This window comes from Lampetra planeri, chromosome 41, assembly GCF_965212315.1.
Source record: "Lampetra planeri chromosome 41, kcLamPlan1.2.h2, whole genome shotgun sequence".
In the NCBI taxonomy this organism is placed as follows: Eukaryota; Metazoa; Chordata; class Hyperoartia; order Petromyzontiformes; family Petromyzontidae; genus Lampetra; species Lampetra planeri.
The window spans coordinates 3,702,950-3,729,728 of record NC_136147.1 but is presented as its reverse complement, the minus strand read 5'-3'; the positions used below and the strand labels follow the sequence as shown (position 1 = coordinate 3,729,728).

General features: G+C 49.8%; 1 protein-coding gene across 1 annotated transcript; it reads right to left on the bottom strand.

Moving 5' to 3' along the window:
• Positions 1–491: 491 nt before the first annotated feature.
• Positions 492–19,729, bottom strand: LOC144732101 (uncharacterized). The gene is made up of 5 exons (XM_078613372.1): positions 19,445–19,729; positions 13,192–13,365; positions 10,907–11,123; positions 4,351–4,512; positions 492–1,544 (listed from the first exon to the last, which is right to left on the bottom strand). Exons 1-5 carry the CDS (start codon positions 19,482–19,484, stop codon positions 1,454–1,456), a joined length of 684 nt encoding a protein of 227 aa, XP_078469498.1. The 5' UTR covers positions 19,485–19,729; the 3' UTR covers positions 492–1,453.
• Between the last annotated feature and the right edge of the window lie 7,050 nt (positions 19,730–26,779).

The following is a 26,779-nucleotide window of genomic DNA, read 5'->3' as shown; positions in this document are numbered from 1 at the left end:
AGCTTCATTTGAACGACCCGCAAACAGATGTGTACGCTGTCGATCTTTGGCAAATGTGTGCTCATGTGTGGCTATGTATGTACATCTAAAACGCTGTACATTTGGGGAGAGAACCCGCTCCGTCAGATCGTTTTCGCTGAGCAAGAGAAGCGCCGGGGACTAGCCGGGACAAACTGAGATATCAATTTGGTACAAAAGAGCACAAGTCATAAATATGTTTAGACGTACATTGCGTTTTATCCTCTATTAACGGGCGTTTTTTTTTTTGGGTGGCATTCCTGCAAACTTGAATGGGGGGTGGGGGGGGTTATTTTTTATGATTATAACTAGCAATACCCACACGCATGCCTGGGTTCACGACTGGGGTGAAGGGTGGCTGGGACGGATGGATTGTCCGGGGGGGGGGGGGGGTGGGGGGGGCGAGACATCAGCGCGACCCGCGGACACGGCTCAACGATGCCATCGCGCAGACATGCGCCAGCCAGCAAAACTTTTTTTTTTCTAATATAGTACGGTAATATTATACGACGTGTGTTTATAGAAGCGTGAACAATAATTTACCGATATAGTCACCATCAACACTGTTCCACGAAGCGACACAAAAATACTGCCTAATTTGTACTTTCTAGCGCCACACTCAGAGGGGTTATAAGGCTTCACAAAATCGCGAACCCATCAAAAAATCGATTTGCTCTAAAGCTACATCCGCCGCCTGACCGAGTTGGTTGCGCAAGCAAGATAGCTCTCGAAATCGCTTGCGCAAGCTCAATCAATCGCCTCCCGACTGCTTTGTCCGCACCTGAGCGAGCAGTTAAGCAAGGGGGAAATCGAACGGCGGATTGGGGATTGTAAGGGCCAATTGTTGCACATTCGCAAGTGCGTCACGTGACAAAACGCATCGCTACAAATCGCAGAGCAGATCGATGCTCGAGATTCTTGTCTATCTGCCGTGAGCAACGGGGGGGGGGGGGGGGGGTTGCGCAAATGGTCGCAGAAACGTCCGCACGTAAGCAATTCGGTTTCAGGCAACCCGGTTGCACGCAACTGATTTGCTCAGATGTGGACCCGGCTTAGCAGATGCTGCGCGATCAACACGCAACATTCAACGACCGACTCGCATCAAATCATCGCCACCATCTGTTTGGTTTTAGGTCTTCCCCTTGTTTCACAGGTCACACGTTCTTCAAGAACTGTAGTCGTGGTCTTATCACCACCACCACCTCCACCACCACCACGGTCTTAGATCTTCCTCTGGGTCACCAACATCCGGGTGCCACTCCAATGCCCGTCTCAGTCACCTGCCCTTCTCCACCCTGGAAAACGTATCCCGCCCATCGCAAACCTCCACAAACACAGAATGGTGACGTTGAAAAGTGAATGTTGTTGTTGTTGCTGCTGCTGCTGTTGTTGCTGCGCCGATAAGAGTTTGTGGTCTTCAGGGTGGAGAGGGGGTTCATGCATGAGACGACGTTTCCTCCGGACGAAGTTTCAGCTTCTCCTTTTCCGTGCCCACGTCGTAGGTGGAAGTCTTTTTCCGTCGGCACCTGAAACGAGCGGAGATATTTCAGGGGTCATGGTTTGTTTTCACCGAACAGGGCCCCACGGGCGAAGACGGCACTCCCCACGGGGCGCAGCCGGTGTCAAAGAGGGGGTTGAAATCTCCCCACAGGACACCCACTGTCGCCTTCCCCACAAAGCGATGCTCCGCTTGACGACAGATAGGAGACATTTGACAGATGCATTTGCTTGCTCGCGCGAAATGGACCTCTTATGGTTATCAAGATCTGATATTTATTCGTGTGTGCCCATCAATAATTTGCGTCACCAATCCCGACGCCCCGCGGTCTACTTGGGGCGCTCTGCTTTTGCTCGGCTTGGTTATTGCTTAGCGCTGTCACTGGAGGACACGGAGAGCCGGGGTGGGTGGTGGGGGTGAGGGAGGAGAGAGGGGGGTGGGGGAGCAGGAAAGGTGGCGAAGGGCGTGAGTGAGTGGAGCCTACGGCGAGAGACGGGAATCAGGGCGGGGAGTGTGGAGGCAGGTGAGACAGGTGTTGCTGGGAGAGGCGTTGTGAGCTCACCTGCCGGAACGCTTTGATGTGGACTTGTTCTGGCAGCGTTTGCGTGAGAGAGGGACTTGGGCGTGTGTTGTGTGCGTATTGTGTGTGTACTGTACATGTGTGTTTTGTGTGTGGTGTGTGTACTGTATGTGTGTGCTGTATGTGTTGTGTGTGTGTGTTGTGTATGTGTTGTGTGTGTACTGTATATGTGTGCTGTGTGTGTCGTGTATGTGGTGTGTGTGTTGTATGTGTGTTGTGTGTGTGTTGTGTGTGTGTTGTGTGTGTCCTGTGTGTGTGTTGTGTGTGTGTTGTGTGTGTTGTGTGTGCTGTGTGTGTGTTGTGTGAGTGTTGTGTGTGTACTGTATATGTGTGTTGTGTATGTGTTGTGTGTGTGCTGTGTGTGTGTTGTGTGAGTGTTGTGTGTGTTGTGTATGTGTTGTGTGTGTGCTGTGTGTGTGTGTTGTGTGTGTGCTGTGTGTGTGTTGTGTGTGTGTTGTGTGAGTGTTGTGTGTGTTGTGTATGTGTTGTGTGAGTGTTGTGTGTGTGTGTTGTGTGTGTGCTGTGTGTGTGTTGTGTGAGTGTTGTGTGTGCTGTGTGTGTGTTGTGTGAGTGTTGTGTGTGTGTGTTGTGTATGTGTTGTGTGTGTGTTGTGTGTGTGTTGTGTGAGTGTTGTGTGTGTTGTGTATGTGTTGTGTGTGTGCTGTGTGTGTGTTGTGTGAGTGTTGTGTGTGTGTGTGTATGTGTTGTGTATGTGTTGTGTGTGTGTTGTGTGTGTGTTGTGTGTGTGTTTTTTGTGTTGTGTGTGTTGTGTATGTGTTGTGTGTGTGTTTTGTGTGTTGTGTGTGTTGTGTGTGTGTGTTGTGTGTGTGTTGTGTGTGTGTTTTGTGTGTCCTGTGTGTGTGTTGTGTATGTGTTGTGTGTGTGTTGTGTATGTGTCGTGTGTGTTGTGTGTGTTGTGTGTGTGTTGTGTATGTGTTGTGTGTGTTGTGTGTGTGTTGTGTGTGTGTTTTGTGTGTCCTGTGTATGTGTTGTATGTGTTGTGTATGTGTTGTGTGTGCGTTGTGTGTGTACTGTATATGTGTACTGTGTGTGTGTTGTGTGTGTGTTGTGTGTGTGTTATGTGTGTTGTGTATGTGTTGTGTGTGTGTTGTGTGTGTGTTGTATATGTGTTGTGTATGTGTTGTGTGTGTGTTGTGTATGTGTTGTGTGTGTGTTGTGTGTGTGTTATGTGTGTTGTGTATGTGTTGTGTGTGTTATGTGTGTTGTGTATGTGTTGTGTGTGTTGTGTGTGTGTTGTGTATGTGTTGTGTGTGTGTTGTGTGTGCGTTGTGTGTGTGTTGTGTGTGTGTTATGTGTGTTGTGTATGTGTTGTGTGTGTTATGTGTGTTGTGTATGTGTTGTGTATGTGTTGTGTGTGTGCTGTGTGTGTTGTGTATGTGTTGTGTGTGTTGTGTGTGTTGTGTATGTGTTGTGTGTGTGGTGTGTGTGTGTTTTGTGTATGTGTTGTGTGTGTGTTGTGTGTGTGTTGTGTATGTGTTGTGTGTGTGTTGTGTATGTGTTGTGTGCGTGTTATGCACCGCAACGGTCGCGTCGGGATTATTAGCGCACTGCGCTACGAAGACCCGGCGAGCCGAGTTCAACTCCCACTCACAACCAATAACAGTGGCAAGTATTAGAACGGGTCCGTGGCCCCTGCCAGGTCGACTCAGCCTTAAATGAGCGGTGTGTATAAACATCGTGCCGGCCTTTTCAGGCGCTCGCTAACAGCACCTCCCCCAGCGGGAATGAGAGCAGGCAGCATTTGGTTGGTGGTGGCTGTGGTGAGTGGTGGATTGGGTTCGTGAAAGACACGACTGGTCAGTTGGAGGCAGTCGCCCTCCAACAACAACGGAGGGTAGAAGAGCAACGCTCGCAACAACGAGCGGAGCGCCGGGCGGCTAAAATACATAGAGTTGGCACAGTAGGGGGCAAAGCTGGGTGCATCTGCCAGTCATTTTGGTCCATCCCGTGACCTGCTGCCAGCGAACGTTCGACACTTCACGTGGCCTCAAAGTCCACGTGGCCTGGCACAGGAGCCGTGGTGACGTCACCGTCACTTAGTGGCGAATGGCGGCTATTGGTGAGTGGTGGTTCTGGTGATGGTGGTTGCGGTGATGAGGATGTAAGAGCAGTCATCGAAGGACAGCACGGAGCGCACAGACAGGGGGGCGACACCAATGTCTTTCTCGTGAGACGTAATGAAGAGAGAACGACCGAACAGAAGGAAACGAAACGAGCGGGAGAGCCCACTTACCGTACGGTGGCGATGAGCACCAGCGTGGCGATGAGGCTCACAGAGGCGGTGGCCAGCGCCGCCACGGCCAGGACCAAGGAGTCGGGCACGCGGGGCGCCTGCAGCGTGGACACGTTCAGAATCCTCTTCTCGCACCGCTCGCCCTCGTAGTCCTTCTCGCACCTACGCGTGAAACATTGACGGAGGTGAGGATCTCGATAAGAGCGCCACGATGGGTTGGCACCACAGCTGCTGCTCCTGCTGCTGCTCCCGCTGCTGCTTCGTGCAATAAACTATTAAACGCTACGAACGGTTTTTATTTCACCAGCTAAGGCCCACCGAGCTGAATAGCGCTTCTTCATAAGTGGCCTGGATTTCACAAATGATGGCTCAACGAAGTGGCTTATCATCACGTTGACATTCGTAACAGTGAAATACGAGTCATAATGCACGTTCATTTCTAAATGTGGAGGAGAAAAAAGGAAAAACCCAAACGACCACGGAGAGAATGTGCAAACTCCAAATATACAGCAGCAGGCGTCAGGGTCGGAATCGAACCCGTGACTTCCTGCATACCAGGCGAGGGAGTTAACATCTCCTAGCCACCGCGGTGCCCCTGGCGTGGTGTTCACGCTGTAACGCGTTTTCGCTTTAGCGCTTTTCTGCCATTTGTGAACACTTTTCGCACGACGTTATAACGCGGCTTGTGAGAGGTCAACGACGCACTACTTTCTGGAGCTGCGTGGCTGAGCCGAGTGGCGTACCCTAAGTTACTTGTCCCTCCATCTCACTGCGTGTGCGTGGTAGTAGGACATCGTATCTCGCCAAAGTTTACCGCCACATCATATACGGGTAAATTGTCCGTCGCTTTACGCGTTTTCCGCTTAGCGCGACAAATTGTTCATGAAGGCATCAACTGCCGCGTTGAACGAGGACTCTCTGGATCGCGCTTGCGGCTGCGCTACGCAGCTCTCCCGAGGTTTTTCCGAGCTGTGCCACGTGGTGTTTTTTGTATACATATATACGGTACAATTTCGATTTCAAGCTTTCGTGACTGCAGGGATTCATCTTCTTGGTTCTTTCGGCAAAGTCACGTAGAAGGGATATAATAAAATAATAAAAATGAAACATGATAAAATAATTCTCACGACGTTTCGGCCACAACGCAAGCAGCCGTCCTCAGGTGAAGAACAGGTCTGTTGGAAAGACAGTGAAGAACAGGTCTGTCGGGAAGACAGCGTCTCATTCAGACGCTGTCTTTCCGACAGACCTGTTCTTCACCTGAGGACGGCTGCTTGCGTTGTGGCCGAAACGTCGTGAGAATTATTTTATTATGTTTCATTTTTATTATTTTATTATTTCCCTTATACGTGACTTTACCGAAACAACCAAGAAGATACGGTACGATGTCCGACGTTTCGCTCGCGGTGGAAGCTTCTTCTCCGGGAAGTCGATGATGATCTCCGTTCCCGAATAAGCGAAACGCCGCGCAAAAAAATCCGGAATGGGTCCGCCCGCCGGTGTTTGACGGAGGCCAGCCGCTATTATTTATTGATTTGCTTCGGCAAATGTTGTGCTGCCGGAGCGAGGCCGGGGGCAAAGCTCACCCACCACCGTGCCATGCCGGCGTGAGCGAGCACAATGTCAAAAGGTCACCGAGTGTCCTGCACAAATTCACGAGCCCACGCGCTGTGTACCACTGTGGGCAGTACACCACGTCTTGGGGTGAGTTTGTGTGTTCCTTTGTGTAGACAAAGGCGGACGGGCGGGCGTAGTACTGGCCACCCACCGCCTCCGTGTGCCGTGCCGGCCTTAATAGGTGCTACTCGCTAACAGCACTTGCCCCATAATAATAATAGAGTGGTGCCTCTACCAACCCCCCACAGCCGAGGCGTGGTGAAGTATGGTCAACCAACCCCCCAACCCATCACCACCACCACTTCCCCGCACGGTGTGTGGGGAGGCGGTCATCCAGCAGCGGAGTGACTAAAAGGGGCTGTGTGCGTGTAGTAGGTATAGGCACGTGTGTGTACGCACATGTGCACGTGCCGGCCGTTGCGGGTGCCCCAAAAGTCGGTGAAGGCTACGCGGGGCAACCTTTGTCACGATGCCCACATGGCATCAGTCGCGAGCAAGCCACGCCCCCGTGGCGCTCTCGTCACGGGCGGTCACGTGACGCGGGTTTCGTCACGTGCCGCGACTTCACAATGCGCGTGACTCGCACGTGGCTCAATCCCCCTATCATTAGGGCACGCTCGCCTCCTATTGTTGTACAGGCTCTGTGCGCGCGCGTGTGTGTGTGTGTAGAGTGAGTGTGATTCCTTGCGTGTGTGTGTGTGTGGAGTGAGTGTGATTCCTCGCGTGTGTGTGGAGTGAGTGTAATTGCTCGCACGTGTGTGTGTGTAGAGTGAGTGTGATTGCTCGCACGTGTGTGTGTAGAGTGAGTGTGATTCCTTGCGCGTGTGTGTGTGGAGTGAGTGTGATTCCTCGCGTGTGTGTGGAGTGAGTGTGATTCCTCGCGCGAGTGTGGAGTGAGTGTAATTGCTCGCACGTGTGTGTGTGTAGAGTGAGTGTAATTGCTCGCACGTGTGTGTGTGTGGAGTGAGTGTGATTCCTTGCGCGTGTGTGTGTGGAGTGAGTGTGATTCTTCGCGCGAGTGTGCTTGTGTGTGTCGGGAAGGACGTGATGCTGGCTGGCCATCCACCCCCTCACATGCCGTGCCGGCCTTCGTCATTGCTCCCTAACAGCACTTGCCCCAAGAGTCTGGAAAGGCTATACGTGGGGAGGGATCTTTGTCAACACGTATGCTGTGAGTGCCTTCAATGGGGAGCGGTGGCGCAATGGATAGCGCACTGCGCTTACAAACCCGGCGAACCGAGTTCAATTCCCGCTCACGGTCAACACCAGTGACGATTATCTGAATCGAACATGGGCCTCCCTTTAGGTCGACTCAGCCTCAAAATGAGTTCCTGCTGCGATGTGTAAACATCGCCTGCTGGGGAGACGTGGTGTTGGCTACCCACCCCCTCGTGTGCCGTGCCGGCCTTTATAGGTGCTCGCTAACAGCACTTGCCCCATAAATATCTTAAGGCTCTATGGCGAGGGGAGGAATCTTTGTCTTTGTGATCCCCAACACAAGTACGTGCGATCGAGCGTAATTCCTTAAGTGTGCATGTAAACACGTGGGCACACACAAACGTGACGTCAGCGGTGGTGTAGCGGTTAAACTCACCGCACTTTACACGACAGTAAGCAACATAAGTGGCGACTTCTACGCGAACCCAAAGCTGTGTTCGTTTCCCTCTCTTGGTCATCGTCTTAGGCAACGCGCTCACAACCTCGTGCCGCTGTGCGAACATCGGCACTGACGGAGACAGAACGGTGGCCCCAAATTGCCCTCCCTCGGTGCTAGTCACGCCGTTGCCGACACAGCCACTCGCCAAAAGCGAGATCGACGCTGCAATGTTACGCAGCTAAACGTGCGCGTGTGTGCGTGTGTGTGTGGCGTGAAGGAGGCCACTGGGCAGTTGTTGGACGCAGTCGCCCTCCAGCAACAACTGAGGGCAGAGGAGCGACGCTCACAACAACGGGCGGAACGCCGGGCGGTTAAAATGCAGCAAGTTTGCACAGTAGGGGGGTAAAGCTGGTGGTGCATCTACCAGTCATCTCAGTCAGCCAGCGCACGGCACCTGCTGGGTCTGTCCCATAACCTCCTGTCAGCTGCGAGCCTTAGACACTTCACGTGGCCTCAAAGTGCACGTGGCCTGGCACGGGCGCCGTCGTGACGTCACCGTCACTTAGTGACGAATGGCGGTAATATTGGTGTTGGTGGCTAACAGCACTTGCCCCCAACAGCCTGTATGGAGGAGGAGGGGGGGTGATCTTTGTGTGCGTGCTAAGAATCGTCCTCGACATCTCTGAAGCCCTGGCGATGTTTTTTTTCTCTTTTTAGATTCTCAACAAAAAAAAACGGTGACGTCATTGAGAAAAATGTTTGCGCTTGTGAAAGGCAACGAAAATGATGACGAGGTTTTCTGGCTGGCCCCTTGCGTGACGAAGAACGTCAGTGACATTTAAAGCCACGTATTGTCTCTACTGGCCCGTGCGTCCCTAGCCGCAGAATGCGCTGCAGCTGTAAAGATACGGACCCACATGCATTCACAGTAGTAACGTGGAGAAAGCACACACACACAATATATAGCGAGTTCTATATATAGTGTATGTGGAATGGTGACGCAGTGGTTGAAACACCCGCACTATGGACCTTGTGAAACAGAACGTTGGACGTGTGGTCCTTACCCCCCACCTCCGATTCGCATGGTTGGCTGCATACAGCGCGAAAGAGGTTCAACATTCGTACACTCCCGGCCACAAGTGAAAATCATCAACACTCCTTAGGTTATAACTTCACCAGGATGGTGAAGTTATGGCCAAACAACCCCCTTCATCAAGGGACTGTGAACTGCTGCTGTTGTTCTTGAGTGTGTGTGTGTCGTTGTTGTGTGTGTGTGTGTTGGTGTGTGTGTGTGTGTTGTTGTGTGTGTGTGTTGTGGTGTGTGTGTGTGTGTTGTTGTGTGTGTGCGTGCATAATTAACGAAGGTCTTCCCAAGCCACCGCCATATCCTGCAATCCTACAGCGCAACCATCCAGCCTTGCGCTTGCCGCACACGGGGCTCACTGCATCACTCCTTCATCCAGCAGAGGATGGACCATGGCTAATGATGATGTTGACTGTGTAGAGCCATACGCTGACGAACAACAAGAAGTATCGCAAAAGTTGAGTTGTTGAAAATCTGTTGGAAAATTTGAATTTAACTCCTTTCCAGATCCCCAGATGTAGCCTTTGCCTACAAGCATAGGCCCGAATACATTTCTGGTTATTAGCACAGGCCTCCGAATGCGTTCGAGCCAAATGTCAGCTCTCTATTCCTTTTAGAACATCATTAGAACATACGTCCATCACTCACTCAATTACCCCCAAACTGGTTCTATATATACGTATACTTTACGTGTGTATTGGGTAATGTTCGATGCCTACGGGCAAATGGGAACCCCATTTGCAAAATCTGTCGTCGTTCATTTTTTTAGACGACACCAAAGCAAGAGTAGCCGAACCCGTGAGGCCCTTGGCTATCAACGTGGGTCTGAGCCGCCCCGTGACTTCAGGAGCGTTGCCTGTTGGTGGCCACAGCTCCGTCACCGATCGACCGCACAGTGGCCGCGAAAGCGAACTTAACCTGTGAACCTAATTTGGCTGCATTCCAGCTCCCTCGGTTGTCACTAACACGTCCTTGCAGGGCAGGGGTGTCCCCTGAACCTTGGCAAGTGACAAGTCAGAGGTGGTTCCGTAACACCAACTTCCAGAGCCGTGCTCTGTAGCAAAGGGTAGTTCGATTGCTCACCACAGAGGGCCCGCAATCTCTTTTTTCTCAGGTCACGATGCCGATAGCACGATTTGGAGGAAGTAAAGCAAATGAAAGCTAAATAATTGACCCCAACATCCCATGGCATGACCCTCCTGACAAGTAGTCTTGAGACTCGCAGAGGCTTTCCTGGATGAATTGTCGAGCGCTCTCCTCATCGTTCTCGTGTGGACCTTGTGAGCGCTCGTCGCGTGCAAAGCGCAAGCCTCAAACAAAAAAAGATTATCGCCTCGGGAATTCGAGAGTGAAAGTATCGTCACCCTGCAATACACAAAGACGCCCAGGTTTGTCCTTGAGATTAACTGAGTCAAGATTGACTCGTGGCTCAGATTGCTTCTTGGGTAAAAATGCCAATGTGCGTTTAACACGCGGGCTTTCGCGACCAATATTATTCACAATAGAGGTTTTTGGGGTTAGATTGCGTAAGTATAAATGCGTCGAAACCCCGACGAATTTAGTAACAAATTGGTCACGTGACAACGTTATTCATGCTAGATGTTGTTGCAGTGGTCAGCACAACTGCCGTTGCATTGCAGAGGTCGCCGGTTCGATTCCATCTCCCGGCGCGGCAGTTAAAACAATGGGGCACATTGCTTACATCGCCTTCCCCATCACCGCCTCTGTCCACCCAGCAGAGTTGGTGAAACATGCAAATATAGGACCACAGAGCTTGGGAAATGGTTGGTGCCTGTTCTAGCTACTCGTCTGTGGTTTCCCTCATTTATGAATCATTCTCTCTCGTTCTGAGGGTGAACGAAAAATGTGGTGCATTAAACATTCTAAACCATTACTATAAACGAGCAGACTACGACAGTTACCCTTCCACCAGCGGTAGCTCGAGCAGAAAATTGCAGCGCTGCACCTTGACAAACCGTTGTGAGACAATGCGTGCCCGCGTGCGTGTACGTGCGTGCGTGCGTGTGCGTGTGTGTGCGTGTGTGTGCGTGTGTGTGCGTGTGTGTGCGTGTGTGTGCGTGTGTGTGCGTGTGTGCGTGCGTGTGTGTGCGTGTGTGTGTGTGCGTGTGTGTGCGTGTGTGCGCGTGCGTGTGTACGTGTGTGTGTGTGCGTGTGTGTGTGTGCGTGCGTGTGTGTGCGTGTGTGTGTGTGCGTGCGCGTGCGTGCGTACGTGTGTGTGTGTGCTGTGCGATTCTTACACGCAGCTCGCTTTCTTGATTGGCTCGATGTACTTGCACTTCCCGTTCATGCAGTAGTTGCGCATCGACTTGGGGCACTTGTTCCTGCCCTTCTTCCCTCCCTTGCCCCCCTTCTTGCCACCCTTGCCGCCACCCTTGCCGCCACCCTTGCCGCCACCTTTGCCCGTGCCCTCACCTTTCTTGTCCCCGTCACTTTTCTTCCCTCCTTCGCGGGGCTCTGGCGATTTGCGGTAAACGAGAAGAAGAAGAAAGAACGAGTTAAAAGTTGCATTTAACAAACGCGACTACAAGTCATTACGATGCACGCAATTTCGATGTTTCCTAAAGCCGCGGTTCTGAAACGGCGCAGTCGCCGGCAGCGACGTTGCGAGCAACGCGCGCTCCAACGGCGGGGAAAGCATCGTTGGGTGTGGTGGTTCGTGTTGGTGAAATATGGGCGACTTAACCCCTACGGTCCTGCGCGGTGTGGAAAGGACCTCGTCCAGCAGTGGATTTATGCAGGAGCTGTGTACGTACATGTGGCTGTGTGACCGGTAGCAACTTTGCTTACATGCCCCTTTAAAATCCGATTTTTTACACGCTTTCATTTAACTCACTTTGTCTGTTGTTGTTGTATCCTCAAATCTTGTAACTCAATTTTAACCCACTTCCCAATGTGGTATCGACTGCAAACTTGGTATACTTATGTCATCCTGATGACAATACTATATTCTATCATAAAAAAAATATTTTTAAACATATTTTTTTATATGTTACGTTTCGTCTTGGGTCTAATTGTCCACGGTCAACTGACGTTGCCTGTAATTGACCACGGTCCCTTACGTTGTGGCAAGCTTCGGGGCCACTTCCTGTGGTCGTGGAGTTCTTTCATTACTAGTACATTTCATAAAAGCGTGTTTAGAAAAAAGTTTTTTTTTTAACATTACTTATTTCACTTGCCTTTGCAACGCCTACTGTGATGTCACGTGGTAGGCATGTATAATCAGAAGCCTGAATTACTATTCCTTTAGTTAATTTACTACTACTATCTTAATTTCACCTGTATTACTTCTCTCATATGCCTGGTCAGTTGGCTTTAGACATAGGCCTAGAAAGATGCCTTTCCTTGTCTAGATTCCCTGCCCTGCTGTTTGGACCAGGCTGCCCGGGGAAAAATTGGAGGGTGAGGTCAGACCTCCCAGCCTCTACTCTATCACACAGAGACATGGGCCCTGACTGAGTTTAATGGCCCAGTAAGGTGCAACTGAGATACAAAACAGAAGCAACAAAACTGTTTTTTTGGTGTTTAGCTTGTTGTCCTTCCCCCACACCTCCGATTAGCACGGTTGGTTACGTACGGTGTGAAAGAAGTTCAACACACTACGTACGTACGTGCGTGACATTGCGCAACGTTCGAGGAATGTTACAAAAGTTACGCGTCGGCAATATCCACCGAGCAAATTCGGCTTCATAGTCAGGACCTTAGATAAATGTGAACTCAGGGCCAAAGTTTATTGTCAAACAACAGCTGCTGGAGGCAGGCACAGTCACGTCTCAGTGAACATGGCAAGAGCCAGTGCGACATTTCGGCATCTCTGAACTTGGAACACCACATTTTCCAGACTATAAAGTAAGATGTGCCCCGAAAGGTTTGCCCGGTGTCAATAATGTTACAATGGCACTGGCACACAAAGATCCCCCCCCCCCCCGTTTAGCCTGTTTGGGCAAACGCTCTTTGCGAGCATTTACTAAGACCGGCAAGGCACACTAAGAGGGTGGGTGGACAACACCATGGCAAGCCACTTGTGTCACTCCACAATGCTGATGATTACACACCGTACCAAAGCACTTATTTCAGAGCGAGTTGGTATCATTCCATAACCGCGAATTAATCCCAGGATGGCAGCATCGTAGCGCAGTGCGCTGACCACAGCACCAGCGCTCCAAAGACAAAGATCCGCCATATAGCCTTAACAGACTGTTGGGGCAAGTGCTATTAGCAAGCAGCACCTATGAAGGCTGGCACAGCACACGGGGGGTGGGTGGCAAACACCACCTGTATCTCCCCAGCCGCGATGTTTACACACCGCACCAGGAACTCATTTGAGGATGAGTCGACCTAGAGGAGGCCCACAACTGGTTCAAATAATTGTCACCGGTGTTGGCCGTGAGCGAGAATCGAACCCGGGTCGCCAGGTTCGTAGCGCAGCGCGCAAACCTCTACGACACTGCTCCCTGCACGCGCACACACACGTACACAAACACGCACGTGCGCGCACAAATTCACAATCGGGCCCCGTACGTACTTTTCGGTGGGGTCGCCTCTCCTGTGCCGGTTTCCTTTAGTCCCACCACGGGCAGAACGCGCGGCCCAACCACAGGTCCATCAAAATCGGCCGAGCCGATATCATCATCCCCATCGCCGCTCATCTCCAAATCACTCAGCATTGGGACTGGAGTGCTGGTGCAGCAGGAGAGGACTGCGGGTGTGGGGGGGTGGGAGGAGGAGGAGGACACAAATCAAATCATTAGCCAGAGTCAAAATATGATGTCCTGCTCAAATAAGCATTGAGGATTTCGATTTAAAGCTTTCGCGACTGCAGGGATTCATCATCTTGGTTCTTTCGGTAAAGTCACGTAGAATGGAAATAATAAAATTATAAAATAAAACATGATAAAATAATTCTCACGACGTTTCGGCCACAACGCAAGCAGCCGTCCTCAGGTGAAGACCACGTGACTTTACCGAAAGAACCAAGAAGAAGCATTGAGGATGTTGGTGCTCATCTTCCCGTTTACAGCCCTGGGGCAGTGGTGGAAATTCCACATGACTATGGCGGGGCCGAGTCGTTCTATAGGGGAAGCGCTGTCCACTTCGCCGCGAAATGCCACTAATTTTTGTTCGACCTCGAAAGGATGATGAGCTGAGTCACCCTCTCCCCCCGCAACCCTCCGCCCAACTAGGATTTGAACTCGGCGACCTGACGATTGCAAGCCCTGAACAAGGCTATCATGAAGGCGTTATGTTTCACAGACATTTAGCCTGCCAGCACGGTAGGGGGGTGGGCGATGTCGCTATGAGGATGTACACAATTTGGTCATCCGAGAGCAATTTTCTAAATTTGGCACATGCTGGCACACGTGGTCTGTTACTGGGTTTTTTTTTCAAATAGCATTATGGGACATTTACTGTATCCGAATCTAAATATGTATTCACCAAAGGAGGAATCCTATGAGCTATAAAGCTCTTTTTCACAGACGTCCCAGTAATTTAACGTTGACTGTGAATCAGGCGGCGTAGTTTTTAGGTCATCATCACACCTGCAGCATTAACTAGGGCGGGCAGCTGGACACGAACCGTTAACCTCTGCAAGGAGCGCACAAGTCCAACTCTCCAATCCGCTCTCGCGAAGGGGGAGAGCGAGGGAGAGAGAGGGAGCGTGTGTGAGAGTGTGCGACAGAGTTGGAGAGAGAGAGGGAGAGTTGGAGAGAGAGAATTTCGAATTTCGCAATTGCATCTGGGAGTGAGCAATGGTAGCGTTGTTGGTTTTTTGTCTCCATGGCGACACACAAAATGCTATGGCTGCCGTATTCACCGGATTATAAGACGCGGTGGGAATATAAGACACGCCGCCAGGACTCGTAAAAACACGGGTATCAATAGAGTAAAGGGACGTAAATCTGGTCGCACCTGATAATAAACTAAACACATTTTTTTTATTTTACCAGGTAGAGCCTACTGAGCTCCGAAGCTCGTTCTCAGAAGCGACAGGCCACAGACGATAGCTCAACGAAGTGGCCCATCATCACGTGGACATTTATAGCAGCCAGATTCTCGAAACGCCGTGGTGGTGTTGTTGATTATTCTAAATGTGGAGGAGGTGGGGGGGGGGGGTGGAATCGGAGGACCCGGAGAAAAATCCACGGGGAGAGAGGAGACACAGGAAACCTCCAAACATGCAGACGTCCTGTATACCAGGCGAGGTAGTGAACATCTAGCCACCATCTTATTAATATAACATGCCCTCCAAATGTTAATTTTCAATACAGACGGGACAACATGCGTCGAACAAGGTACAGTTTCTTTTGTCCATAATACAGGTGTTTGTTTTTGGGTTAGATCGCGTGAATATGAATATGTCGTAAATATGAACGTTTCGTAATATGTTTTTGGGGTTATTTGGCTGTGTCACGGCCAATTGGCTGTGTCGGGTGGTGGCGGGTTTAACGACACATTTATATATTTACGCGATCTAACCCAAAAAAAAACTCTATCATGCATGATATTGGTCGCGAAAGCCGACTGCGTGTTGAGTTTCTTTCGTCGCAAATATTTAACAGACCACCCCCACACAACAGCGATAAAAGGTATGCAGTGAAGAATGCGTGCATGTCACTTTGGCGTCCGTGAAATAGTGAAACGAAAAAAAAACGCGTTACTATGCGCGAGTGTGTGGGGGGGGGAGCGGTGGTGCAGTGGTTAGTTCTCTGCGCTCCTAAGCCGGCGACCCAAGTTCGATTCCCGCTCACGGCCAACACCAGTGATTATTATCTGAACTGGTCCTGAGCCTCCTCTAGGTCGACTCAGCCTTAAATGAGTACCTGGTGTGGTGTGTAAACATCCTCCGTGTGCCGCGTCGGCCTTAATAGGTGCTCGCTAACAGCACAGTATGTTAAAGGTTAGGTTGTGAATGCGTGTGCACATGTACCACGTTTGTGTGTGTATATATGTATGATGTGTTCGTGGTGAGCCACTTACACGTGGAATAAGTAACTTATAACGTCAAAAAAGAGAGATCGGAATGCTTGTGCTCTGAAGTAATGCGAAACCCCGATTATTTGACCCGTTATTTATTTATTTGCTTTTATCAAGGTTCACGTTTCCTCGTACGCAAAGCCCAACTCGTGATTGGAATTTCCCAAACGCCCCAGATGTAGCGGCAGGACCCTCCTGATGAACACTCTTGAGACTCGGTGAGCCTTTCCCGGCCAAATGAAAGGAATTGGCATTTCGCCACACTCAACTATAATCATACATTACAGGCCCTTCTGTGAATCCATCCACTGCTAGATGAAGTCCTCCTCCACACCGTGTTGGCCACGGGGTGGAGGGACGTGGAGGGTGAGTGGTTGTTTGACCATACTTCACCATGCTGGTCAGCCCACTCCAGGTTGACGCTATCATTGTGCCAACCGTTGTCGTTATCCATAGCCAGGAATCACAGCGTCATTGGCTCACCACAATCAAGCCACACGTGGCGATGTCGCAAGCGTCGTAAAAGTTATTTTCTCTCTCCCTCTTCTTCCTCTGCTGCTGCTGAATGAGTGGATTATTTTTTTATTTAGTTGTCTTTCCTACGACCAGAAAAACAAGTTGACTTGCTACGAAAAAAAGTGTTTTTTTTTTACGTGGCCACATGACGCGTCTTAACAACTCCAACCCTAACCCGTGGGGCTACCACGGTGGTAAAACATGCGTCCGGTACAATGGGAATAGGAGGAAGAAGTGGGGAAAGCACACACACAGGTAACACAACACGTCCGGTCAAGTGTCGGGCAGACCCTGGGGCGCCACGGTGGCTATGAGATGTTAACTACCTCGCCTGGAATACAGGAGGCCGTGGGTTCGATCCAGACCCTGACGCCTGCTGCATTTTTGGAGCTTGCGGTGTCTCTCTCTCTCTCATCATCATCACGGTGGCTAGGATGTGTTAACTACCTCGCCTGGTATGCAGGAGGCCGTGGGTTCGATCCCGACTCTGACGCCTGCTGCTGTATATTGGGAGTTTGCGGTGTCTCTCTTTCTCTCTTCCCGTGTGTCGCGTGGATTTTCCTCCAGTCCTCTTGTTTTTCCCGCCACATTTAGAATCAACATCACGCGTTTAGAGTGTTTGGCCGCAATACATGTCCACATGCTAAGCCGATTCATTGAACTATCATTTGTGACCATGTCGCTTCTGAAAAAGAACTATATGGCTCAGTGGGCCTTACCTGGTAAAATAAATACGTATTTTTAGTTCTATGGAGTTTACAACATCGATTGACAGAGAATTCACCTTCCTGCGAATATATTTTGCTTCAAAATTCTGGACGAATCTCATCGGACAAACGGCCCTTCCGCGGGAGTCCATCACGTACCAAAAGCATTGATTTAATGCGAGCAGGCTCTGTGTCCTCTTCCTGACATTCAACCTCTTCATCGGCAGAGTCGGCCTCGCTTGAGGCCACTGCTGCCCAACTGCCCGATGTTGATAGACAAGGACGTTTTTGTCGAAAGGAAGCGTTTGCCGTGTGGAGTCTATCGCGGGTGCAGAGTCTATCTGACCCAGCACGGATTGCGCCCCCAAATCGATGTCAGCGTGTGCCCATTATTTATTTATTCATTTTAACTCTCGCGACGAATGTAGCGGCCACTAGTGGCTGGCTGGTTCGGATCAAATGAACCCATTGCATGCAAGCCTACTTTATAGCTCATCGGATTCCTCCAGTATAAATAAAATATTCTTCTTCTTGGTTCTTTCGGTAAAGTCACGTAGAAGGGAAATAATAAAATAATACAAATAAAACATAATAAAATAATTCTCACGACGTTTCGGCCACAACGCAAGCAGCCGTCATCAGGTGAAGAACAGGTCTGTCGGAAAGACAGCGTCTTTCTACGTGACTTTACCGAAAGAACCAAGAAGATGAATCCCTGCAGTCACGAAAGCTTTAAATCGAAAATTCTGTTTCTGAGTGGGGGGGGGGTGTTATTAGTTGACCATATTTCTCAACGCTGGTGAGTATGGTATGATGGAGGTCTGGGCACCCTTGTCAACAAGACGTTCCATTGCATGGGGATTGATTATCAAGATTTAAAAACACATTTAAAGTAAAGCGAGATCATAGATGTACAGCACAACGGTGGATTTTGCTCCACCGCCCGTTTTCTGCAGACGGTCGCCCGCCCAAGCAAATCTCCAGGGTCAGAGCAGCTGAGCACGATGCATTATCTTGACCATGTCGGGAGCTTTCGAGAAGAAAAAACTGGCCATGGACAAATATCTATATTGTAATACCTGTAATGACGATGTGTAACATACTCTCCGAGATGTGAGGATATCGTATGTATTGCGAATGGTTTGATCACAGGTTGTCAAACAGACATTTAAAAAAAAGTTTTTTTTTTTTTAGCACGCACGTTATTATATTAATGTATCGTGAACAATATAATCGATTGTAATCGATTAATTGTTTCATTACACCCGAGCTGGTTAAGATGCAACTACAGAGCAGCGTGGACAATTCATTCGGGGGCTCATTCCACAGTCGTGACGTACAAACGTGTATATGGGTGTGTATACATCCCTGTGTGTGTGTAGGTGTGGGTCGTTGCCTATGTGGGAGTGTGTGGCTGGGTGCGCGTGTGCGTGTATGTGTGTACCCGTGTCTCTCTGTATGTCTATGTGTTGAGTGTCTGTCTATGTGTGTCCGTGAGTCTGTGTGTGTGTATGTGTGGGGAGCGGTAGTGTAGCGGTTAGCGCGCTGCGCTATGAACCCGGCGACCCGAGTTCGATCTCTGCTCACGGCCAACGCCAGTTACGATTATTATAACCAGCCCTGGGCATCCCCTAGGTCGACTCAGCCTCAAATGAATACCTGGTACGGTGTGTAAACATCGCCACGAGGGAGACAAAGGCGGTGAAGCTTGGTGCTGGCCACCCAACCCCTCGTGTACCGTTCCGGCCTTAATAGGTGATCGCTTACAGCACTTGCCCCAACAGGGTGTTAAGGCTATGCGGGGGATCTTTGTCTTTTTCAGGTGTGTATGTACATAAATGGATGTGTGTGTATATGGAGGTTGTGTGTGTCTCTGTGTACGGGTGTGTGTACGTGAGTCGTGTGTGTGTGTGTGTGTTCGTTGCTACGATCCCGGCCACCTGAGTTTGATTCCGGGCAATGACGTACATGATTACCGCGTGTTAACCTGGAATGCGTCTACCACTAAGTCTTCTCAGCCTAAAATACACTGCCTGTTGATTTATATTTCACCAAGAGTGGTCGTGTATCTCACTGCTCCGGCCACACCGCAAACATCACACGTCCGCCGTTCCGACCTTAATAGGTGCTCGCTAACAGCACTTCCTTGAAAAAAGAAAGTATGTCGATGCTCTGGGGATGAACTTTGTCTTTGTAAGTGTGCGTGTATGTATGGGGAGCGGTGGTGTAGCGGTGAGCACGCTGCCCTACACACCCGGCACGACACGAGCTCGATTCCGGCTCACGGCCGAACACCAGTGACGATTATCTGAACCGGTCCTGGGCCTCCCCTAGGTCGACTCAGCCTCAAATAAGTACCTGGCGCGACGTGTAAAATCCAACGGCATGGTTGCTGGGCCACCCACCAAAACTCGTGCCCCGCGCCGGCCTTCATAGGTGCCACTCGCTAACAGCACTTGGATTTGTTTTTGTTTGTGTAAGTATCTGTGTGTGTGTGTACACGCGAGTCCGAGCGCGCGCGTGTCCCGTGTCCTCTGTGCCTCTGTGTCGGTGTTAACACATCGGTCGCGCTCATCTCACCTGTCACCACCGCAACCAGTATCCACACCGTCGTCTTCATGGCCCCCCTGCCTTCTCGCGCTCGCGGTCGGTCGGTCGGTCGGTCGCCGGGTGAAGCGAGCGATTCGCCACTCCGCAGAGGAACTGCTCGGACAATCTGGACGACGGAGGAGTGTGTGTGTGAGGGGGGTATGTTGCGGGGGGTGGGGGGCACGTGGGAGTCTTGCTGGGACGGCGGCGAGGAGCGGGAGGTGCAGAGTCTCACACGCGCAGCCGGTGACTTGCGCACGCGCAACCGCTCAGCTCGCAGCACGCACGGCACTCACTTTCCCGTGCGACTCACGCGACTGGCCACCTAACATCGTTGCTTTATCCCCCCGACCTGTCCCCCCCCACCGTCCCACCCACGTCTTCCGGCACCCCATAGCGAGCGAGAAAAGGGCGGTGCCGATCCGCGCCTGCTGCGGTGAGAGGGCCCCTTGCGCTCCTGCGAAGCACGGCTGAGCCGAGTTCGATTCCCGTTGCAGGTGCCATTATATTTCATCGGCGAATATCGCTTTTTGAAGCCGCTCGTGGTGCTCCCCTTGGTCGGACTCAACGAGAAAACGTCGGCGATGGAGGGAGACAAAGGCGGACGTGGTTTTTGGCCTACGACCACCTTTCCCTCGTGTGCCGTTCCGGCCTTCATATGGGTGCTCGTTAACCAGCACTTGCCCAAAAGTCTGTCGAAAGGCTATACGGGGGATCTTTGTCTTTGCGGGAGCGGTGGCGCGATGGTTTTCGCGCTCTGCGTTACGAACCCGCCAGTCCTGCTACGTTCGATTCGTGGCCACGGCTAACGTGGACGTCGACCGATACACGCGAACAACGATCCCGTCTCCCCCATCCCCCCCCCCCCCTGGTCTGTCTCAGCCTCGAATGAGCACCTATTACGAATCACCTTGCATTAGCACCTGGCGCAAAGGGGAGATAAAAGCGGCTGGGTGTGGCTGCGGCCACACCACGTCCTTAGTGCGCAGTGACGGCCTTAATAGGTGCTCGCTAACAGCACTGACCCCAACAGTCTATTAAAGGCTACACAGGGCATCTTAGTCTTGGTAATTTCTGCATATACACCATAGACTGGGATAATTGCTAAAATGTTGTATTGTAGTGCAGTGTTAAGTACTGAACTCACCCACAGCTCACCAGCAGCACTACTGAACTCACCCCACAGCTCACCACCACCACTACGACTGAACTCACCCACAGCTCACCACCACCACTACTGCACTCACCCCACAGCTCACCACCACCACTACTGAACTCACCCACAACTCACCACCAGCACTACTGAACTCACCCCACAGCTCAACACCACCACTACTGCACTCACCCCACACCTCACCACCACCAACATTGCACTCACCCCACAACTCAACATCAACACTACTGCACTCACCCCACAGCTCACCACCACCACCACTGCACTCACCCACAACTCACCACCAGCACTTCTGCACTCACCCCACAACTCACCTTAGTTCATTTATAAAGGTTATAATCCCTTGTTCATCACGACGTCCTTTTTACTTCGATGTCTCAACAGCGTCACGGAGATCACGTGACGTGAGGGTTCTGCCTTTGTAGTGAGGGTTGTGAGTTGACGCCGAGGAGGGGGGAGGAGGCGCCTCGCCCCCCATGTGGAGTGACGTCACCCGCTAATTATTATTAATGGAGGGGATTATCCATTTGGAAGACGTCACCTCTTCATGATTATTAATGCGGGGGACTGTTCGATGTGGAGTGACGTCACGCGCGGGACACACAGACATTATTGGCTCATTATCGTCGTGAATGTTAATGAATACACAAGTTTGATTAAGCAAAGTAAGTTTTAACTTACGTGCCCATATTCTTTCGGTAAAGTCACGTAGGTAGAAATAAAATAAAATTTAAAAAATCACGACGTTTCGATCGCAACACAAGCGATCTTCATCAGGTGGAACAACCACAGCATTCTAAAACAAATCTGGCCGTAAAATTTGATTTAAAGCTTTCGTGACTGCAGGGATTCATCTTATTGGTTCTTTCGGTAAAGCCACCTAGAAGGGAAATAGTAAAATAATAAAAATGAAACATCATAAAATTCTCACGACGTTTCGGCCACAACGCAAGCAGCCGTCCTCAGGTGAAGAACAGGTCTGTCGGAAAGACAGCGTCTGAATGAACACCACCAAGCTTGGCAGCGTATATTTAAGCTGGGTTAGAGGAGGAAGGGCGCGTTGACAAAGGAATTTGCACAACCAGGAAGGGCATCTCGCACCCCCACGGGGGGCGGGCATGAACCCCCAGGGTTACGAACCACTGGCATAGAGAGAGAGAGAGACGTGGAGAGCGCGCGTGCACGTTCGGATTAAACTCGGAACCCAATTTTATCTGCTTAGAAACTAACGAGGCTAGCTTGGTGGATTGCTTTATGCAGATATGCAGATAAAAGGGTAAAAAACCAATTATCATATTTTTACTGGCAAATGAGGTTCCCATGGTGTTTATGCAGGCTAGTTTGTATGTTTTTTCCCCCTTTAATAAAGAGATTCGAAAGCACTACTCCGCGTGCTGAAATTAGAAACACTGTGTTTCCTGGTTCAAATATAGATTTGTATTTACCCTCCGCTCTCTAGAACCCGATGAGTGCTGCTGCTGTGCGGACGGGTAATTAAACCTTATGGCGGGACCCCGGGGTCCCGAATAAACGGAAGTGAAAATCGTAAAAAAAAAAAATTATATTTGGCGACTCCGTCTCACCGCGCACATGACCGCCGCGAGCCACGTGGCGCGGATCATTCTGTTGTCACGTCGTGTCCAAGCGCAGCAGCGACGACGAATGCGCAGAAGAAACACAACTTTGAAACTTTTATTCACGCATCGTGTAGAGCTCTTCGAGAGGAACAGATCTCCGTGTCGTTCGCCTTCAACAGACATAAAAAATTTAACCTATAAAAACTAAGTTTTTCACTATAAATCCTTTATATGCTTGGCATCTGTTTTATTTTATTATTCATTTCTGTTTTTCTTGAGTAAGAGTTTCATTTCCCACCCAGCCCCTCCCCACCCTCCCCTACCAACCCAGCCCCATCCAGCCCCTCTCCACCTTCCCCTCCCCACCCAGCCCCTCCCTGCACGACGGACGGACGGACACAATAATCCCCTGTGGGCTGGTGTAACCAGGAGGTTCCTACCAGTAAGAGGTCCAGCTCACAGTGGAATGTGTGTCATTCTCATCACGAGTGGCTTTTGACATCTGAATCTGAACGAAGTTTCTCGGGTCAAGGTGTCTGCCATTTCCATTGTCAGTTCTTCGCTAGTAAATGAAATTCCAGATTATTACCATGGCGGGAAACGTATACCGTAGGACTCACACTATTGGCTTCCCACGAATTTATCATTATTTTTATTGGCCACGGAGGGATAATGATTGATCATGCTTGATGATGCAATGCTGGTCGTGGTTACTGTGGGGGGAATGGTGGCGTAGCGGTTAGCACCTATGCTGCGCTCCGAACCTGGCGACCCGGGTTCGATTCCCTCTTACGGCCAACACCCAGTGACGATTATCTGAACCGGTCCTTGGGCCTCCCCTAGGTCGACTCAGCATCACATGAGTACCTGGTTCGGTGTGTAAACATCGCCACTCGGGAGACAAAGGTGACCGGGCGTGGTGCTGGCCAATCACCGTCTCGTGTGCTGTTCCGGCTTACATAGATGCTCGCCCCATGGTGGTGTTGTGGGTGGTGTTGTGGGTGGTGTTGTGGGTGTTGTTGATGGTGGTGTTGGTGGTGTTGGTGTTGTTGGTGGTGGTGTTGGTGTTGTGGGTGGTGTTGTTGTTGGTGTTGTTGGTGTTGTTGTTGATGTTGTTGGTGGTGTTGTTGGTGCTGGTGGTGGTGTTGTTGGTGTTGTTGGTGGTGGTGGTGTTGGTGGTGGTGTTGGTGGTGGTGGTGTTGGTGGTGTTGGTGGTGGTGGTGGTGGGGTTGTTGTTGGTGTTGTTGTTGGTGTTGGTGGTGTTGTTGGTGGTGTTGGTGGTGGTGGTGGTGGTGTTGTTGGTGTTGTTGGTGTTGGTGGTGGTTGGTGGTGGTGTTGTTGGTGGTGTTGGTGGTGGTGGTGGTGGTGTTGTTGGTGTTGTTGGTGTTGGTGGTGTTGGTGGTGGTGTTAGTGGTGGTGTTGGTGGTGTTGGTGGTGGTGTTGGTGGTGGTGGGGTTGTTGTTGGTGTTGTTGGTGGTGGTGTTGGTGGTGGTGGTGGTGTTGTTGGTGTTGTTGGTGTTGGTGGTGGTTGGTGGTGGTTGTGATGATGATGATAATAGTTGGGATGCTGACGTTGGTGAAGATGGCAATGATGGTGATGGTGGTGGTGAAGATGACATCGATGATAATGATCAACATGGTAGCAATGGTGGTGACGATAGCCATTAGGATGATGATGTCAGTGGCAATGATGATCGGATTGATAATGATTATCTTGATGATGATGATATGCTGAATCGACGTCCATCCAGGAATTGATCTCATAACCTCTAGTTTGTAAGTCAGGAGTTTGAACCATAGCATGACCCGGTAGGATCATTAAATATATATGAAGAGAAGAGATACATTAAGAAGGTGCATTACCCGAAACGTCGCCTATATATTTTGTTTCCTCTTCAGGGCAGTGTTGTGGACGAATTCGTTTTATTTTATTTTATCTTCCGATCCAGTTCTGGTTTTCGTGTCGTTCCGTAGGTTGACGCGTTCAATTGTTGCGATGGAAAATACGTGTTGCGTAATGCCCGGGCGCATTGAGAAAACCGGCGGTGGGTAGGAAGAAAAACGCGGCCTGGAGTTCCCTGGACTGGAGTTTCTGGTTTTGTAAATAAATGCGCGGACTTTGTCACGCTTTAGCTACGCAAGAAACGTGTGTTCTTATTGCTTTTTTTTGTTTCACTGCCGCGCCCGGAGATCGAACTATTACACAATGGAAGCATGAATATGCTCGCGTTACGATGAAGCGACCTGTTAAAATATCAACTCGGTACATTAACTCGATTTCGGTTTCATCCGTTCAAATCAAACTTAATCCCGGCCAAAACAACCACTTCATCACTGTCCTTCCGACTCGGTTTCCCGAATAAGCTCCCAGCACTTGGAGCGAAACGTCGGTCATCGTGCCGAGAAGAGATGTACGGCGCAACCGCGAGGACATCCCAGCAGCAACCTGCTTTTTTAAATCCTTTATATTAAGTTCGCTTGCTTGCTTAGGACCGTGCAAATCTTTAGGTCGTTTTTTAACCCACTTCCCGTGATCCAATCGAGCTGACATTTTGCACACAGACTCGTTGTGCGTGACAATGCATTTTCGTGAAAAAAATCCTACACTGTTTAGGGAATTTTTTTAAATATTTAATTACCAATTGTTTAATGCTGCCACAGGACGAGAGGACTCTAGCCACCCCGATGCCACGCATATAAAGGATTTATAGTGAAAAACTTTGTTTTTACGGGTTTACTTGTTATTGTTGATGTAATAACATCATACTATTACGTAGAGAAAAACAAGCGTGCGCTGACCTCTGTACGGTAAAACTTCGATCCACCAAATCCGGGCACCTTGAGCGTAGCGAGGGCAGAGCAGCGCTCAATGGGTGGTGAGTTAGGGCTCGTCTGAACACACTCATGTAACTTTCTCTTGCATTTCCGTCTGTGCCGGGTTTGTTTTCCCTAATTAGTTTTAGCGACAAGGGGTTCATCCCACTGTGATTGTCCAGTGAAGCGCTGTATGGGAGGCTTCGTGCGAATGACGCTGGATATAAAACGGAGTTTTACTTGGTTTAACATTTCGGCTTTCGCGATCAATATTGTCTATGATGGAGGTTTTTGTAAATGTTTCTAAATTGCGTGGGTTTACTCTCCAGCACACCGGTGTGCTGCTATACTAGTAACGAATTGGCTACGTTTTGTTTACGTGACAAACCTTGATAATTGGCTGCGTTGGGTAGTACCAGGTTGAACGACACGTTCATATTTACTCGATCTACCCCAAAAAACCTCGATTATGAGTGGTACTTTCTGAGCTGATGTTAACCACGTGGATCAATGCTCGGCTACACGTGCTGGCCAGTCGAAGTGAATTTCCGCTCAAAATGAGAATTGCGGCAATGCCCGAAACGTCACACATTGTTAATATATTGTTTTAAAACGTGTTTCCCTTTGTAAGGCCACAGTGTCGTTAACAAATGCGTGTTCTCGTTGGCTGTGCGTGCGCGACCACAACCAACGCCGCAGGAGTAGAGTCACCAAATGATGTTTAATTTGTAAAAAATATGTTTCTACCCTTTCTCGTAATAAAACAGTTGTGTTAAGATACTCCTTTGGTTATTTCGGTAAAGTCACGTGGGTAGAAAAACAATAGATCACGACGTTTCGATCGCAACACAAGCGATCGTCATCAGGTGGGACAACTGCAGCGAGGAAAAAACTGATTCGTTTTTGTTGTTGCGATAGAAACGTCGTGATTTATTTTAATTTTTTTACCCACGTGACTTTTACCGAAAGAACCAAAGAGGATGGATTCCTGCAGCCACGAAAGCTTCAAATCAAGTGTGTTAAGATGTTAAAACACCAAACAGAAACCTTTTGCAAGGAATCATCTCTGCATTAACCACACACACATACTTGTGGTGAACATGCAAACACAAGACTAAGCAAACACTACCAGAGCGCGTTTCGTCGTTTGCATGTTCATCACAAGTCCGTGTGTGGTTAATGCAGAACAAGATTCCTCGCAACAGGTCTCTCTTTGGTGTTTTTAACATCTTAACACACCCGTGTTATTGCCAGAAAGGGCGAAATCAATTTTTATACAGATAGTCCCCGAGTTACGATGGTCCGATCTTACGATATTATCGATCTTACGATGGCGATAGCGATACGACAAAATGTATGTTAAATATTTTTTTTATAGCAGATAGGATTGTTTTCCTGAAAAAACGTTATATTCAATCGGAGTTCATAGGGGTAGGCTAAGAATTTACCTTGTTTTTTACTTTACATGTTACTGTGCAATACAGTATTGTAATTCATAAATACATAGAGTATATAGTTTATACAGTACGGTACTGTAAATTGCTCTGTTTTGCTAAATAATCACCATTCTTTAAGACTCCTGGGTAGGCTAGGCCATCTTCGACTTACGATATTTTCGACTCACGATGGGGTCGTCGTAACGCATCTCCATCGTAAGTAGAGGACTGCCTGTATTATGATACTGAAAAGAAAGGTCCCATAGTGTTTTCTTGAGCCAGAGGAAGTCGAAATTCCACATTGCTATGGCGGGGAGGCGGTGGG

Bases quoted from the DNA above. Each gene is read 5' to 3' on its own strand.
- LOC144732101 (XM_078613372.1), bottom strand. From the start codon at position 19,484: ATGAAGACGACGGTGTGGATACTGGTTGCGGTGGTGACAG. The intron at 11,124-13,191 runs GTACGTACGGGG...GCAAATCGCCAG, and splicing joins AGAGGCGACCCCACCGAAAA to AGCCCCGCGAAGGAGGGAAG. The intron at 1,545-4,350 runs GTAAGTGGGCTC...CGCTCGTTTCAG, and splicing joins GTGCTCATCGCCACCGTACG to GTGCCGACGGAAAAAGACTT.